Genomic DNA, 18,868 nt, shown 5'->3' on the forward strand with positions numbered 1-18,868 from the left:
ATGATCTTTATAAACATAAACCACTGTCATTAAACTCACAAACCTCTTTGCATCACTCTTCACAATCAGGTGAAGTTATCAGATATCTCTCAATTTCTTTAGCATCTCAATATAATCAGCAAAAGAAAAGCCCAGAAAAAATTACATTGATTAAATACAGGTCTCTAAAACTGATAATTCTTAGCTCACCAATAATGGGTTCCAGGTGATTCCCAGAGATGTATGTATCTACCTTCAGATGCTCATTTGCTGGCCAGATTGTTCTGTAACTAATTATTGCAACAGACTGAAAACCATCTGTCATGAGAACCAACTGGAATGTTGCTGGCTGCAAACATATTGAAAAAATATATATAAACACTCTCTCACACACACACACATACACAAATATATGCATGCATATACATATAGAGTATTTTTTATGCAAATCACTAATATTACAAGCAAAGTGAAATAACTATTAGTCAGACTTGGCATGCAGTTGCTACAGGTATGTGGTTTAGAACCATAAGAATGCTGCAGAGGAAATGTTAATTAAATGAGAACCAAACTTCTGAACACCATTTCCCTTTTGAATATTTCTTCACAAAGTTCACATTAAAGACATCAATGCCATGCACTGTGCACAAAACTTTACACTTTAAAGAGTAAAATCTGCTTCAATGCCCTCAGTGCAATGACTGTGTTCTCTGCTGTCAGTCTAATTTATCAAGATTGGATTTATTTTTGAGATGGTGTGCAAGATAGCTCCCTAGTAAAGCAGTGACAGTGACATACACCCACACAGCATCTGCAGCTGTAGCATCAACACATGATAGGGAAAAAAGTGCAAATATATTGATTGGCATCAGGACACTGGCTGGAAAGTAGACAAACATATGGATACACACACCTACACACATGCCACACTTCTGGACATACCTGCAGGTTGGCAAATTTTTCTGCCTTATGTGGCAGTACTTCACTCCAGGTAAGTACCGCAATAAAAGTGGGACTCGTCAGATCTGTTTGTATTTTACTTTCATTCATGATAGACTGGATTTGAGCACTTTGATCAAAATATGCCTTAGTTTTATTATATTTTAGGGCATTTTCGAGTGAAAGCTCCAAATGGAAAAGTTTAGATGTGTTGCTTTTCTCTGGAATTTCGATGTCTGTCCAGTATGGAGCAATAATGGACTGGCCTTCCAAAACAGTTTCATTAGATGGCTTGAAGGGTCTCTTTAGTTGATCATCAAAGATGACATAACCATTTATGCTCACCTGCCATAAAATAATCACAATTAATATAAAAAAAGCATCAGCTGGGAAAAATTCTACTCAAATGATCATTCTAAATTGTTATATTTGTCATTATTCTCAGTAAAACTCAAACTGTTCCAAAGCAGTTTGGATCACATAAGAAGTCAGTGCACTGAATGAAAATCCACACACACAGCTAAACAAATCTTCAACCTGGATGCAAAACTATTTTTAAATGACACAGTTTGCGTCAACACAAGATATTAATGGGACAAAATCAAATATCTTAGCAAATTTTAGGTTAATTTTTATATCTGAGTTGGATTTATCTTTAAAAATGATGGTAGAATAACTATGCTTAAGTTTTCTACAGAATATCAAATAAGCAAATAATTACAATTCAGAGCTTACATAGAAAGCGGAATGTTTTTTTCCATTAAATGGAAAGGACTGAGGTATTAGGTATGGTCCAAAGAGTTCCTCATCTCCATAGACAACATTTGTCTCTAGACTGTTGCCAATGATAACTGTTTCTGGAAAAAAAATCTCATCATTCCAAAAAGGTGTCACACTCATGACAAAACAAACACGAAGACAATTTCTACTCAATAAGAATGTTCTGGAAATATGTGTTAAAATTAATATAATATGACAGTACATCTTTATTGTCCATTTCCATGCAACAGGAATAGATTGAAATTTATTAATACACCAGTTTTTGTTTGAAGTTTATGCTTAAGTGCCCCTTTTGCATTTTTTTTCTTAGTTCACTAAGAAATTAATATCCAAAATCTAAGCAAACAACCCCTCTGTTTAAAAAGTATGATGCTTTAAAATATCAACATCAACTTACAATCCATACTATAATTGTGTTAGGAATGTGGATGTGCTTGTGTAACTAAAAGAATCCAAATACATGGTACTCAATAAAAAAATACTTTTCATGCTGCTACCCCTTCTATATCTCTCTAAATATAAACATAAAAAAATGTAACAAGAATTTATAAATTTACAAAGTGTATTTCCCATGTAAAGGCAGGCTTAGTGTGCTGTGTTCAATGATTACAAAAAAAAACTGAGAAGTTAACAGAAAACAATTAAAAGCCTACAGGTTGCATGGTGACAAAAGTGACAAAGCAGGGAAGAAGGTAGGGGAAGGGGAGACTGAGCAGAAGGGTTTTTACCTGAACAAGTTCTTTTAGAAATGGGTCACTTTTGAGGCTACTCTTAAAGATATTTCAAAAAATACAAAGTAAACCCAAACACACACAAAAATATATCAAAATCTGTGAAAAACACATTCTATACAATGTAAAGCATACTATGTTATCATTAAAACAAACTTTAGACAAACGTTAAAGAGAGACTTTTAAAATTACTGGTACAATTGGCAGTGCTGTTCACCCTTTCGAAACCATCGTTACATAAACAGGCGTAGCTTCCGTTGGTATTTTTGCAAATAGAATTTGCATCTCCACAAGGGTGGTTTTTTTCACATTCATCAATATCTGGAATAGTCAGAACAGTAAGAAGATTCACATATTAACATGTATGAACAGTCAGGACAGCAAGTAAGATGTAACATGAAGGGAGTACAGCGAGATTGAAAGGGATGGTATAAATATTGTTAATTATCTGTATGGAGTAAATATCATAAAACATTTTAAGGATTTAAAAAAAAATAGATGGTTGCTGTTGATGTTTGTGAAATTATTGTTCACAGATTCAGCTCTCACCTTCTGAGCAGTTTGTACCAGCCCATCCCTTTTTGCAATAACACGTGTAACTTCCAACCAGGTTTGTGCACAGATCAAAGTTGACACATATTCCAAGGCTACACTCATTAATATCTGCAAAATTCATGACAGCATTTTCTTTCATATGCTTTAATGAATTGATTAGGATTTTTCATTAATGGCCATTATGCAGTGATTTAGTCAGAAGACACTTGCTACAAGTCAAAACTTATAAACTAAGAGATACTCTAAAATTTTCCCATAATTTCATGTTTTTCCTTTAAGCAACTTTGAAAAATTTTACTTTCTCTGTATCACTGAAAATATCTACTATTATAGCTAACTTACACACATATACTGGCTGTTATATGTCTCCCAACAAAAAATTACAAATTTAAATCTGTTTATACAATGTGCCACAATTGCATCTAGATACACTGCTGGTAATTAATTTTGATATTATACATTTAGCTTACATTTGTCAATAAAACTACACCAAAGTAAATGCGTAGCTTACACAAAAAAAAGTTGAAAGGAGTTTTACGCCGAGCCAGCAACTATAAGACTATATCTTAAGTGACCATTTTTTACCAATCCAGGACATGGCGTACACTATATACGTCTCGAGAAGATACAGAGGACAGGACATGTTTCTGAATGAGGAAAATTGTCCGAAAAATGGGACCTTGCTATATCTCGGTGAGGCAGCCATGCCCTGTAAAGGATCGAACTTAATACCAAAGGACGTCAATATCCACAGTTGCACAATAGCTTCTATGTTATCTGCTTCATTTCAAAATTCAGAGCATGTTGCAGGTGTTTGATAGGAGTGTGATATGTGGGGAAAGTACATGTTAGCTGAAACGAGCTTGCTCAGATATAAAACACTAGCAGTCGCATGAACAGCTTACCCTCACTGCAGTTATCTCCCCTCCACCCCGGTTGACAAATGCACCCGACTCCGCTGCCATTCTTTTCACCGCAGACCCCGTGTTTGCACGTGTCATTGGAGCACACTGGGCGCGGACTCGTAACTGAAACAGTCAATTATTGGCGCACTGTATCACATCAATTAAGACGATCAACAACAATTAACACCGCATCAAATAGATTTCAATTATGCCCCTTGACATCAACCGCGTGCTTCCTGTTGGCGAGGCTCAGCTATTTTTAGAGCCGCTGTTTTGAGCTCCCACCCGTTTCGACGACTTCCGAAGCTACAGCAGCAACGACGACTACGTCTACGACTACTGCCTGATCGATCTGGAGTGGGGGTTCCCACCCAGAATATATAATCATGCGCAACATAAATAAATCAAGACACGTTTTGATAAAAGTGTCGTGAGTCGATTAATTCAATCCCCGTCGTGTGAACATCATATATATAGTTTACTTACACAAATATCGTACTGTTCGTTATCATTAACAATTACTGTTCATAACTGTGTTTGCTATTTGTATACCACTGGTACTGGATTGGGTTTATTTATACATGCATCACCAAACAAGCGAGAAATGCCTTCCGCTGCGAGGGGGAGCCCGGTCATTTCGCCCCAATTAAGATCTTAACACAGCCATATCGCCCCTCAGATGTCATATCGTCACAACTATGACCATAATTATCGTCCCAACACCGAAATCCGAGTCGTCCACACCCAAAAGACTATATATATATTCTTGGCGAGGTAAGTCTGACAAGAGTGCTCAGGCTATACTTAATAACAGTTGGAGGTTCGTATTAAATGAATATTCAAAGTTGTCACTGTTCGGGTATTCTTTATTTCGTCTAAGTACAAGCAGATGTGCGCAGAGAGGAGAGGTCGGTGCACCGGTCAAACCACAAGAATATACTACAGTACTTTAAGACTTTGCAGAAATAGAGGGTTTACACCCAAGAGATCTTGTAGGAATTATATGTAATTATATAAAATTATTGACTAATGCCCGACGACATATATATATATAGTGACCAAATATGCAAAAAATGTCAACATACTCATTTAAAATAAATATAGCACATCATCAACACATACTAAACATATTACAGTTATACAGACACATAGCAACAGAAGGAAATATTCGAGGCAACGAAAATCAATACATTTAATACGATTATTCAAACTAAAGAATAAATGGCGAGAAAAACTTTTATTTGAAAAAATATTCAAAGAGAAAAAGGCGTCATTGTATTGTCAAGCGGCCATTTTTTGTGTGTGTTTTTGTTTTTGTTTTGATAAAATGGTAACCAAACTTGTTTGCATGGCTCTGTTTGAAATAGGCCCATGGGCTTGCATATGTACAGCGCTCAAACAAATCATGGCTTCATTGGTAATATCTGGAATATATAGCTATTAGTCTCATCGACTATTAATTCGTCTTTAGGGCATGGGACTATGTGATCTTACAAGGGGCGATATGGTCATAGCTGGGGCGTTTTGACTCAGGCGGTGGGGCGAAATGACCGGTGACCACGTCACTAGATGATATGGATGGTTGAGCTCCACTATAATTGCTATAATTGTATGGGGCCTCCGTCGTAGACACGTTCCTTCGTAGGGATAAATATCTTTACACGCCAAGTCGATATAACATGCGGGGATACATAACCAAATCAATGAATGCATAGAGCGATCCAGGTATCCGGTTGGTCTGCATGGGTTTGAAGGCCAAGGCAGGTGAATAAATAAATAAGGACATTTCCGGGTGTAAGATCTATTAACAGCCTTCCTCCCGCCGACATCAATTGAGTTTGAGACTCAGCGCTGGCGCGACGCGTACGGGGACGGCAACGTGTAGCGTCAAGGGAACTTGCGGGCTACGTCATCACTTCTGCCACAGCCAGCCGTACAGCTACACGGCGCGACGGGTAGATTGGAGTCTAGCGGTTGTGACCAGAACGTGTGAATTGTTCGCTTTATTTCAGCTTTTTTTGCAAGGATAGTCAATATAATTTCAACTGTTTATAATATTTAAATCTTCTGCAATCATACTTTATGCTGGAAATCAAACTAAGCTGCTTGTTTATGAAGTTAAAGCAGTGAAAAACGACCATGCCTGCAATCGCTGGTTTATGTCTATTCAATCGTATGTACAAGACTTGCTCAGACACTTTTCGTGTAAAGTTATTTAATGATGAGATAAAACTGTTAAAGATAGTAATTATAATTTTCTTCATCATTAGTTATCTATCCCCAAAATAACCGTTAAATATTTCTTAGTACTATTATAGAGCAATAGAAACAACTATCTATAACTCTTGAAGAAATATTTCATACCATAGGCAAAAATTATTTCTTTATGTTATTAATGTTATTAATTTTTTATTTATTATACAGTTGTAATATTTATGTTTTTTAATTATGTATATATATTATTTTGTTATGTTGTTCTGTATATACTATTACAGTTATGCCATAATTTAAGCAGTAACCATAAGCAATTTCATCTTTTGTAGCATTTTCATTTAACAAGTTTTGATTGTGTAATAGTTATTATTCTTAGGAATTATAGTGGGTCAGGAATGAAATGCTGAGAAATTTTGAAATTAAATTGTACTGGTTATCCCTGGTCACTACTAGCATTTGCATATTTTTATTTTACTTTCAGAGGCAAAAAAATTGTCTATGCAGTTACTTCCCCGCGCATTCGCGCTCCCGTCGCTTAATTAATCGCAATCGCTTTCTCAGAACGGGTACGCTTAGAGGCGGGCCCTACCCGTTGCAGTACGCGTCTTCCCTACGCGTCATGAATCTCAAACTCTCTCGTTGAGTCGCTGTACATTGTGTAAAATGTATTTCATCTATCACCAAAAATGAAATCACATCATAAACAGCTGACATTACTGTTCTGTTCACGTCTAAACAGCGGTTGGGACTTGCCTAAGATTAGCAACATAACCATAGCCACGTCACCCACACGTGACCGACCAGCATGGTCAGACCAAGGACATGTATAGGATACATTAGTTCGTGGTCAGACCAAGCTTCATTTGCGCTCGATCAGTCGTTTGTTATCTTTATCTGTGCGTGTCCTTATGTAGTGAATTTTGTGATTAAAGAAATGTGTGCGAAGTGGGGGGAATTGCAATTGTTTGTAGAAAAGTCTTTCGCTAACAATGCGATAGGCCAGGGATGCACAACCTACGGCCCGCGGGCCATATCCGGCCCGCGACGCGGTGCCATCCGGCCCGCGAAACTTCTGCCCACAGTGCAGGAAATCGGCATGCATGTTAGTAATAAAAGAAGACCTTATCTCCGACTTGGTGTCTCTACGATGGAGCCGGACATTCAGAAGTTGGTTTCGGGAAAACAACTTCAAATATCCCACTAATTAGTACATAATTAATGGTAAGTACAACTTGTTTCTAATAAAAAATGGTATCTGCTCTATTTTTTTTTTCCTTTTTGTATTTTTGCGGTGAAGTGGCCCGCGACACGGCTGTCCGAAATGGATATGGCCCGCAGGCCGAAAAAGGTTGGGCATCACTGCGGTAGGCAATAAACATGTTCAATGATAATGTGATGTCGTATTAATTACCGAAAAGTGTTACAAAAAAAGGCAGAAACAACAGACACTGGACAAGTTTTTTTCCTTCAGCCTCAAAGCGACAGAAAAGGGAAGCCCCCCCCCCCTCTCCGATTTTACAATGTCACATGTGCCAATGGAGGGGGAATCAAAGCAGTAATTCGTTAACCGAGGTTCCACGGTGATCAGAGCCAGCAAAGAACAAGGGCAGCCAACTCTCGCGCGGGAACATACCTCTTGTGTCGCGCATGCGCTGGACTAAGTTACTGCTTCGCCTTTTCCGGTGTCGGCTTGAACATCGCGCGGCAGAGCTACTGTCCTTATTATTTTGAGATGCCAAGCAAGAACTGTGCGATTCCAGGATGCCCTGCTTGCAAAAGTCGACACAGAGGTCTGTCATTTTTCCGCATCAAAAGAGTAGACAATAAGGACTGGGAAAGAGCTCTTGTGAGAGCTGTGAATCGTTGTGATTCTAGCTTCAACGTTGAAATAGCGACCATTTGCTCCAGACATTTCAAACCGGAATGTTATATTGAAGGTAAGTCACCTTGTGAGATACATATAACTTTTAATATTTTAGAATAATTCGACTTTCCATTGGTTGTAAGTATTGCTGTGCCAGATGAAAAGATTCATAGTCGTAAAAATAGTCGAACTATTAATCACGTAGTATAAGCAACGTTAAACACTGCTGTTTTGAAACTGCTGAGTGATGAATATGGTTCGTATTAGAGAGCGCGCGGGCGTGTGTGTGTGTGAAGAGAATTAATAACCTATTATAATATTAATTTATTATGATATAACCAACACAACGGAAAACAATTGAGGAGTAAATTAAACAATGCATTTTTGTAGACACTAATACAGTGGAACCTCGGTTAGCGAACGCCTCGGATAGCGAATTTTTCGGTTAACGAACAAAAATTTCGCTAAAAATTTGTCTCGGATAGCGAACAAAATTTCGGATAACGAACAAAAATTTCGTTAAAAATTTGTCTCCGATAGCGAACAAAATTTCGGATAACGAACAGCCACGTGAACCACACGTGACCGACCAGCATGTAATCATTCGCGCTCGAGACAGTTACGATCAGTCGTTCCTTACCTGTGCGCATCCTTCTTATTTAGTGCTTGTTGTGCTTTATTTTAATAAGATAATCCTCAATCATGGCTCCAAAGAAGATTAAGAGCAATTAATAGTAGTGAGGTAATGACAAGGACGCGGCCAACAAATGAATTGAAAAAGGAAATGATTTCAAAGTATGAAGGTGGCATGCGTCTGTCGGATATGTTGATGTCGTATTACCGAAGAGTTTTACAAAAAAAGGCAGAAGAAGCAGACACTGGACAAGTTTTTTTCTTCAACCTCAAAGCAAAGAAAAGGGAAGTCTCCCCCGATTTTATAATGTCACGTGTGCTCATGGAGAGGGGGATTCAAAGCAAATTCCACCCATTCCACAATAACCACGCCGTTTTTTCTGTTTAAATGTTTAATGTTCTAATGTTTATATATTGCATTATAAACCGTTCGAAACGGATTTCTAATCTATTTCCTTTATTTCTTATGGAAAAATTTGTTTCGGATAACGAACATTCCATTAATTAAGGATTCCAAACGGATTCAATGATTCATTTAAAAAATAAATCAGAACAATAATCATGATAATTTACTGTAAAAGGAGGCTGAACTAAATCAGCGAATTAGTGTTAACATTATGACTTAAATTTGGTTCACATAGCCTAACTTCATTGAAATGGCGTAGGGCAGTGGTTCTCAAAGTATTTCGGACCACGGACCACTTTACATAAGTTAAAAAATATGGCGGACTACCAAGTCCTAAAAATCAGTCTGTACTATGAATTTCAACTTTAAATTGCCACATTTGTTTCATTACAATTCAAAACTAAATGTCCTTTTAGTAATAAGTTGACATAAAACTTCTTTGTAATTAAAATGTTAATGCGAGGAATGCATCACTTTAAACATTACTTTGCTGACATATGACTACTGTCAGCCGCGGACCACCTGACTTATCCCCACGAACCACTATTGGTCCGCGGACCACACTTTGAGAACCACTGGCGTATGGAAAGGGATGCAAAAACCAGTGGGCTACTGCGTTACACAAGTTAAATTATCTTGTTATGACAACTGCTCAAAAGATCAGATACAGGTCTTGGCGCCTAACATTAATTTGATATATTTGATACAATCTGCTATTACTTATCTGCCTGTGGATCTCTCTGTTATTTTACTTTCAGGTGAAGGCTTTAGTCGTCATCTTATCCCAGGAAGTCTACCCACGGAGTTTATGCCAAAAAAGAGCATTGAAACACCCAAGCCTGAAGCTAGAAAGCCACCAGTGAGCATTAATTTATCATTACTATGATACGACACCGCCATTGTCAAGAGCAATACATGATTAATAAATAATGTGTTTTTAAGTGAAACGGTTCACATTCTCTCTCTCTCTTTCCTTCCTATTCTACCAATTTCATGTTTTTCAAATTGAGTCATTACATACACTTGAATTGTCCTAAAATGTAAAGTAAAACCAAACTGCATTTTTTTTACTTTTAAGACTCGGCGCCCATCTCCAGAACCTGTTGAGAGAGTGAAATACTACACTTACGACGAGGTCCGCAAGGCCGCAGTTAAAGAGCTACCTTCTCCATGGCGTCTGCTGTCGGATACCAGTGATAACATTATTCTAGCTTCTTTTTCAGAAAAGTTCCAAGTGAGAGTGAAAGTAACAATCATGCCAGATTTTGCAGTTAGAGTCAGTGCATTTGATTTTCTTATTCATAACTTTGCAGCAAATGTTGAAAAAACTTCAGTTACTGAGCTCTTAAAAAAAATTTCCTCTTTGCATCTTTGTCCTGGTGTAACAGATCATACTCTGCAGAATTTTGCTGAATTGCCTATTGTTGACAGTCAGCAACTGTATTTCAGACATATACAATATACAACAGATGAAACAGGTAACATAACACATTTGTCTTCAGTTAGGTCAAAATCTTGTGAACTGTTATTAGAATCAGAATGTGAATTGTGCAAACAATGTGCATACACGCAAACCCTTCTTGTGAAGAGACTTAGATATGTAGAAGAACACAAAAATAAGCCACTTTCAAAGAACACTCCACTTCAGCGTGTAAACAGAGAGAAACTGGTTCTTGAGGTTAAAAAATTGAGAAAGAATAATAAATTGTTGCTCATGTCATTGGACACTAATTGAATGAAACTCATGTCTAATTGTTTTATTTCCCAATGTTGATGATCATGTTTACATACAATACATTTTCATTTCATTTTCTGATAAGGATAACTTTTGTTTACATTTTAAGATTGTTGACTATAACAATCGAAAGAACTGTTTTGACTTGAAAGATGTGTTTAAACAATGTATATGTGGCCTCTGATTTTGTGCAAGAAAAATACCTGACTTGCTTGTCCTCATAATTAACCTTTGGTTTGATAAAATTTAATGAGAGTAACTTTGCAGCAATAAATGTTTTACTAACTGGCAGTATGAAGTCCTGAATGTGCACTGCATATTACATATTTCTTTGAGAAAGGATATGTACTTGAGACCTTAAACTGTATATGATTTCATTACCCATAGACATGTATAGGTGGACTGCTGTCTGTCTGCCAAGACCAACGCTTAGCCTCTTGAGAAGTTCTCCGCTGTTAGTCTCGGCGAGCCTAAATAAAGAATGTGACTAAACCGGAAGCTTTGTAGTCTCATGCCTCGTTTTAGTAGTTAACTGGAATAAACATTGTCTGCCAGCAGTCCAGTAATACAAGTTCGTGAACCTGCTCTATCGCGCAGACGATATCTGGACGGCGATAAAGATGTAGAGCTGCTTATACAGGATATCGGTAATCAGACCAGGGAATCGATATCCCTAGGTCAGAGTTCGACGCAAGCATGTTAAGGTCGTTCTTAAGGCCAGACAAATGTGGACGAACATTTAATCAAGTTTTCATAAGTTCATCTTTATTTGCCTGATTAAGAAAGGGTCCTGTGTCCCCGAGCAAGGATCCAAAGCAAAGATGTATTTTTCATAACCCATTTCTGTCTTCTGGGCGGTAAAGTCTTCTTCATAATTGACATTTAAACCATATATTTGGTTTACAAAATAGCATTTTGAAGGATTATATGCATGATAATCAAATCTGATGTAAATCTTTACATATTTATGAAGCACTACGTGTATGATGATCAGATTCAGGCCTATAGCACTTTTGATTATACTGGCATGTATAATTTCTGACCACTAGCACTGACGCAAAGAAAATATTTATCACATTTTCTACCGTTATGCATACGACTGACTAGTGTTTTCTATTTCCACAAACACAGGTTTTGTGATCTTACAAATTAACGATTTTCTGCTTGTCTTTGAAAGACACAATTTGTAAACAAGCAATGGTGTACCCGCCAACCGGGGTATGCGGAAGGAGTATTCGTTTACTTCTTTGCTTTTTTTCCCCCCTTACAGGCAATGGGTAAATGGTAAAATCACGAGAACCTAGCTGATGTTTATTACAACAAATGCCTACCTTAACATATTTTTTTATAGCAGCTACAATTATTTTATTAGTGCTTTGAGCTCAATGATTTGTCTAGTACAAAATGATCAAGTAGTTTAGATGACTAGACGCTGGGTACGCCACTGTACTCAGTGAAAAATCAGTCATCTACTTATTTTGTCTTATTTAATCCCTTTCCGTATCAAGACTGGGAATTCTATGTCAATCAACACAAGATTCGTTCACCTGTAGAAAAGGGTTTCAAAATGAAATGCTGCTAGTAGTCCTTTAATTTCTGTTTGTGACCATCTCACGTATGCTATTATTTTCAATATCGCACAGGCAGGTGACTGGATGAAAATAATTATACTGATGTTTCACAAACACTTTGCACACAGATGGTCTCAGTGGTGGATATAGTTGATGTGTCGTTCAGTAACGTGACATGCCAATATACAGTATGCTTATCTTCCTGATCGATAGTGTCAGGTGCAGGCCTCTGTGTGTGTGTGTGCGCGTGCGCGCGTGAGACGAGACATGTAGGCGTATGCACGTGCACCAAGGACAACATGCGTGTATGTCATCAGTGTTGACGGAGAGCAGATGAACATTAGTGATCTGAAACTAATCTTAGATCCGCAAAAAACAGTTTATTTGCGCCGTTGAAAATTTTATGCTTTCGTTGTCGCGCACCACTTGGGTCAGAGACATGCGCACGCAAAATCGCGGTATCAATCCCGACCCCACCCCCTCTTCATGATCAATTAATCACGCAGACGTCAGAGGTCGTTGGGGTGTGGTGATGGTGGTGGTGGGAGGGAGTGTTAGAGGGACGGAGTGTGGGCGCGCGTGCATCCATTTTGTCGCAATCGCGCAAGGCATTTACGCAGGTGCGTGCACGGGGCGATCGATACAGACGTGAAGAGCAGCATCACGTGCTAGGTGTGGGGTCAGAGGTCACACGAACTCTACGTTCCACCTACTGTAACCGCCCATCACCACCTGCTCCTAGCAGTGCTGGTATTTACAAAATAAATGCAGAAATAACGCAGATTACGGAAGTCCATTTATTATTTTTTTAAAATGTCGCATTCCTGCACATGCTTAACCAGTTACATCAGGACTGATAATAAACAGACCCTGTTTCCACCATACATGGAACTGTGACATGATACAGGATATTGTCAGAGCTGCTTTGTTTGCTCCTGTCTGTGCAGACATGAGTGGCTGCTACGAAACATTGATCACTAGGGGTTGTGAACAAGACCCGTTTTTTTCCCCCTCGTCTCTTAGAGCTCGGCAAAGGGGGCCAAGATGAGAATATGTCGACTATCCTTCAGTGTTTGTAATCAGCATGTTTACATTTCTTGACATGCGGCAAGTAAACGAAATTAACTATTACTCCATGTGAAAAACTAGCCATAAAGACCATCTATGCGGAGAATATAACTTCAAAAATTAAATCTCATGCTATAACCACGCGACTGCTCTCGTGTCTGCGCCGTGCGAGTCAGCGATAGCGAGTATGCTGCACCGTAGTAGGACTACCGAGGGTAGATAGTAGGACCGAAGACAGTGTATTATAATATACAGTCTTGGGCAGGACTAATAGTTTACAAGCTCTAAGTTTACACAGCTGTGCTTTGCTGTTAGTCAGACCCGTTAAACAAACAAACACCCCTGAAGCATCAAAGCCACCATACTCATTGTAAGAACATGGACGAGGTCAGCGATGTTTGTGTGCAGGACAACATCACACGTGCATCATAATAACCTGCAGCTTTGAAGACCTTACCGGCCCGTGATAGCCAATGTAACGAAGCGATTCATTTTTGTAAACGTTTAGCTAGACCGTAAATATCATCGTAGACACTTGAGTCTGGACCATAAATTAGGCAGTTGTTTTGCACAAACTTTACATTTCCTATTTATGTGACAAGCCAGGTTGAAAAAAAATAGAAGAAAAAAAGAGAGCTTCTCACCATCAAGCCATGAGCTTCATGATAAGCTTTACTTTATCGAGGATGTGTATTAGGAAAATGGCCATGACACTTGTAGTCTGATCGACTGACAGGCTCTCTGCGTGAAACTCATTCGATTTTCGTCTCCGTCTTTCTCTCTCACTCCTGTCCTGGCTCTCTTTGCGGAGTCTACTTGCGAGTGTGATTGTGTCATATGTCACTGTGTGATTGTGTCACGGTGACATTGTGTGACTGTTACTATGGCATTGTGTGATTGTGTCTCTGGGGTATTGTGTGATTGTGTCACTATGACAAGGTGTGACTGAGTTACCACGGACCCCCACCTTTCTTACCATACATACTTGTAACGTTAGTTTTAAAATGCTTTTAACATCTACCCAGTTATCTAATGCAAAGCATGCACTCGAAAAAGCCATCATTGAACACCTCGTCACCGGAGACTTGATAAAAGAGGGATTGTGAGAGAGAGCGATGGAGAAAAGAATCCGAAACACAGACTAGAAGAAGAACGAGAAGAAGGATGAACAGAACGCGCTAGATATCTTATAAATAAAGCTAACAAACAATTAGCATTTCGTTAGATGACTACTTATAAAGTTTATGATTGGAGATAGGGTTGGTATTTTCTTTTTACTGTTTGTTTTCTTTTACATTAAGAGACAAAAAAAAAAAAAAAGGAAAAAGTGGCAAACTCGTCTGTAGTCTGGGCTGTTTTCAACAATACAGCATCGGTACGCGAAAACTTTCCACGAATCCACAGTTATTTCCATCAGTTGCTTTTAATCATTAGCCTTTTCTTTATGCGTCAAATAATTCCCACCATCAAATAGTAAAAGAAAAAAAAAATGAACGCCCAATGTGGGGCTCGAACCCACGACCCTGGGATTAAGAGTCCCATGCTCTACCGACTGAGCTAACCGGGCACCTGCTTCTACACGGTACACAGTAATATATATAACCTGAAGCTGATAATGTTACGGCTTCACTCTACCCATTGTCAGTTGAATTACACTGATGTTTCCCCACCCACCCCAAAAAAGTAATGCTTTTAGAAGACTTTATTAACGAAGTTACAAAACTGTCTTACCAGTCACAATAGGGGGCGAAGCCGTTGTCACGTTGGGAGAACTGACGTTGTTAGGCACAGCCGTTGTGACGTTGACAGAAATGCTGTTGTTGCTGGTGGTGGTGGTAGGGGTGATGGCGGTAGTCACATTATGTTCATTTACGCTGCTGTTGCTGCTAGTTGTAGAACTGTTGGTCTGGGGAGGGTTGACATTACCGGGGGCCGTTACGTTCTCTTGTCCGGTAGCGTTTGAAGGAGCTGTTAACGTTTCATTCGTAATCGGGGCGCTGATGGAGTTGATTGTGGGAGCGGTGGTCAGAGGACTGGTCGAATTTCCTGTGAAAAGTACCAAAGGATGACGATGTGAATTAATAACAGCAACAGAAAAGACTTAGTATCACAGAATATTATCACATAACACAAGTGTGTTAACCGCACTTTTACAATTGTATTAAAAGTGTGGAAAACAGCAACAACAAAAAAGAATTAAAACTTGGAAAGAAACCCAAATCAAAGCAAAAAAAAAAAAAAAAAATAGCATCCAACAACTAAACACAGATCAGAAGAGTCTTACAAACAGAACACAAATAATCATTATTATACACTATAATTGAAGAAACACAAGCATTGGAAACATTTAAGAAAAAATGGATCCATTGCGTTTTACAGCGCAGGCATAATTGTGCAAAGAGCATTTAAAAGGGAGGGAAGTTCTACATTCCACATTCGGTGCACCCAAAAGCAATCGGTCGATTGCCATTATAGAATCCATATGACAACTGGAAGCAATGGCGTTGGGAACTATAAATATTAAAGGTTGCTTCGTCGTTGACTGTCAACATTGAGCTTTTACCCCCCCCCCCCCCCCCCACCTCCTCCCCAAATCCGAGCGCCTTCCTTTCGCCATGGGGAGAGTGAACATGAAGCCAACTCTCCGTAGTTAGCAGCAAAGCAGTCTAGTGTGTATTATAAGGCTCGAGTGAAGCAGGCTGGGGCAGGAACCAGAGAAGACGTGGACATTAGCTGTAGTTTGTATGCAATGAACGGGAAACCATTGGCAAGAACGACCTTAAAGCAGTCACAGACTAAATTACTTTTACATTTTATGAGAACTGGCCGTGCTGCAGAAAGTTTAAATCTGAATGAAACGACTGTGCTCTTTGATGAACGATGTGTTGAGATAGTTCAGTGAGAGCTGGCTGTCTTTGGTTCAGGTCTCGTCTCGGGCATGTGTCATCTTGTTTACAGGTCTGTTTGCCTTGCCATAATATAGCTTTAGTTGCTGGCTCGGCGTAAAACACCTTCCCCCCCCCCACACACATCTACGTATATGCCTCCAAAACGACCAGACTAATAAATACAACAACAAGCTTAATATTTCCTTCAGGTAAAATAAAAAAAAGGGGGGGGATCATCGATTTGAACGTCAGATCAGTTGTTGATATTTACATATTTGTTATCTTACCTGTTTCGGTCACGTTAGCTTGACACGTGACACAGTGCGGGAAAAGAAGAGCTGCCATAGAGACTGCGAGCGCGAACCTCCATCGCCAGGGTTCCATTGCGCCTCCTCAGACCTCAGCGCCGACGATCAGGTCACGTGACACTCGTGGGTCAAGTGTTATTTATTTATCTGCTGCACAAACGTTTACCTGTTGAATCAAGGTGAAACTGGCAATGAAGTCAAAGTTGAAAAACATGTTCAGAGACAGACAGACAAAAAAATTTATCCAGAAAGGATAGAAAGAATAATTAACGACTGAATGATGTCAGAACTGACACATTTAATTTTGAAATTAAATTGACGTATTTAATTAGCTTAAAAAGACCTTTCCTCGCGAATCTAACAAATATCTGCACACTTGAGACACAACTGGCCACACTAATCAGTCTCAAGAGAGTTTTGATAAGCTCGACTGTGTCGTATTGACTGGCATTATGCAAGGCCGCTGTCTAAAGATAACTCAGAAATCTTTGATTTAACCCTCGGGGTTAAACAAACTAATCAAGTGCACGTGCTGCATATAAATATGACCTTTACGAATTGTGCTGCACGACTGCCCATCTGCCGCTCACAATGAGCTTCTTATCTGTCGTCTTGAATTATGTCATGACCTTTAGCATTTGTATTTGTGTATGTGAGCGCGCGTGTGCTTGAGTGCATATGTGTGCATGCGTGCATGTGAATGTGTGTGAGACAGAGAAGCATCATAAGCCCATCTTGAATCAAAGGAGTATGATTCACATTATTCTTTTATTTATATAATGTGTCCTGTGACAGGAATGTGAACTCAATCAAGCGACTGCCAAAATAACAAGCCGAGCTTTGTAGATCAGGGTAGATGCAAGGTAGACCTCTTTGTAGACAAGCTTGTCTACTGATGTCTTATTAACGAAGGTTTAATTTGAATGGCATTAACTTCACTCGTTCCAAAAATCTTTCCTTTTCACGGGTTAAGGACAAGAAAATTGTCATCAGGTCAAGGTGAAAAAAGCAATATTGTTAAGTGGGTTACACCTAGCCTCCAGGCTGCTTTTGATTTTCACAGCAGGGAAGGGAGCTGGTACAAAGAGAGGTCACTCTTTGGGGCAGACAACTGGCAGTCTCATGTACATGAAAGTGAAAACCTGAGGTCTTTCCCCAGCCTCCTTGCTGTACCCAGCCCTGTTCCCGCACACCTGTACAATGCAGGGCTTTGTCACCACGCCGCCCTTTTGTCTCCATTGTCCACAGGAACAATTCCCTTTTCTTAAATGATGGTGTTAAAGTAATGGCTTAGTTCAATGAGAGGTTCTTCAACAGAAGAACCCACTGTCGAAGTGCACCCGTCAAGTCATAAAAATCATACTATCCACAGGTAACCGACATTGACGTGACAAAAAAACAAAAAAAAAAACAACACACACACAAAAGAAAATCTAAATCAAGAAAACATTTTTTTTTACATTTAAATACATTTAAATTTAAATTTACATTTAAATTTAAATACCTCTCGAACGCATGCCGGAAGTACAAAAACAAACCGTTTGCTACTATATTACCCCTACAGTGAATTCTCAACATTGAAGCAAGCATTTACTATTGCAACCATTGTAAATTATGTGCTGTCCTGGACACAGTGGACCACTTACAGCTCACTGCACACTACTCAGTGGGACCTCTGCCTACCCGTGAACATGATTTTACACTCGTTAAGAGTTAGGGTTTTTTTTTTTTTCTCTATTTGTTTTACTGCAGGTGACTCAGAGCTACAGCATGGTGCACGATGCACCCAAGTGCGTGCAGGCACACAGGGACAGTCAAGTCACCAATCGAGACCCGGAAACACGTGTTGAAGTTTGCGCGCTCGTCTAAGTGTGGGTGTGAATATCGAGCTTTAAAAACGCTCAAGTCAAGGTGCTGCCACCTCCTGGCTTTCCTGGGTTTGATAGCACATTAGACGTCATTCTATGGATCACTGCATCGGGCATCCACGCAATTTACACCAACCCGTCCCGGAACCCACCTCTTCGCTTGGCTGGCTTAGTCTCCGAAAAAAAAAAAATCGATGTTATGAGTTGCGCAGGAAAAAAATATCTAATAAAAGAGCATATTTTTCGTGATGAATTATTGCATCCTGAGTGAACACACTCCTTTCTGTTCCAGAAATACATGCCCACAAAAATCACAAAAAGCTCAAAATCGTGACTTCGAGCCTACGAGGTCCAAGCTCTCTTATTGGGTAAAACCTTGACTACATCCATGTGTAACCCTGACCTCTTGTGTTTCCTGACCTCT

At 39.2% G+C, this 18,868-nt stretch overlaps 2 protein-coding genes and 1 non-coding gene across 5 annotated transcripts in view; 1 reads left to right on the top strand and 2 right to left on the bottom strand.

The window, feature by feature from the left end:
* The window catches only part of LOC112556548 (mucin-like protein), a 47,623-nt gene that overhangs the window by 22,220 nt on the left and 6,535 nt on the right, over nucleotides 1-18,868 (bottom strand). For all 3 annotated transcript variants that reach the window (XM_025225648.1, XM_025225646.1, XM_025225647.1), the window contains exons 2-9: nucleotides 16,556-16,742; nucleotides 15,112-15,426; nucleotides 3,890-4,012; nucleotides 2,979-3,092; nucleotides 2,622-2,750; nucleotides 1,654-1,775; nucleotides 922-1,263; nucleotides 190-328 (exon numbers count right to left, since the gene is read on the bottom strand). In XM_025225648.1, the coding sequence (XP_025081433.1) occupies nucleotides 190-328; nucleotides 922-1,263; nucleotides 1,654-1,775; nucleotides 2,622-2,750; nucleotides 2,979-3,092; nucleotides 3,890-4,012; nucleotides 15,112-15,426; nucleotides 16,556-16,652 (1,381 nt within the window). In that variant the 5' untranslated portion in view covers nucleotides 16,653-16,742. The remainder of the gene's footprint in view (nucleotides 1-189; nucleotides 329-921; nucleotides 1,264-1,653; nucleotides 1,776-2,621; nucleotides 2,751-2,978; nucleotides 3,093-3,889; nucleotides 4,013-15,111; nucleotides 15,427-16,555; nucleotides 16,743-18,868) is intronic.
* Nucleotides 7,750-11,233, top strand: LOC112556550. Its single transcript, XM_025225652.1, has 3 exons — nucleotides 7,750-8,040; nucleotides 9,765-9,865; nucleotides 10,085-11,233. The coding sequence occupies exons 1-3, from the start codon at nucleotides 7,836-7,838 to the stop codon at nucleotides 10,739-10,741; spliced, it is 963 nt and encodes a 320-aa protein (XP_025081437.1). The 5' UTR covers nucleotides 7,750-7,835; the 3' UTR covers nucleotides 10,742-11,233.
* Nucleotides 14,875-14,947, bottom strand: Trnak-cuu. Its single transcript has one exon. It is a non-coding gene; the product is annotated as a tRNA-Lys (tRNA).

Source organism: Pomacea canaliculata, linkage group LG2 (assembly GCF_003073045.1).
Source record: "Pomacea canaliculata isolate SZHN2017 linkage group LG2, ASM307304v1, whole genome shotgun sequence".
Classification (NCBI taxonomy): Eukaryota; Metazoa; Mollusca; class Gastropoda; order Architaenioglossa; family Ampullariidae; genus Pomacea; species Pomacea canaliculata.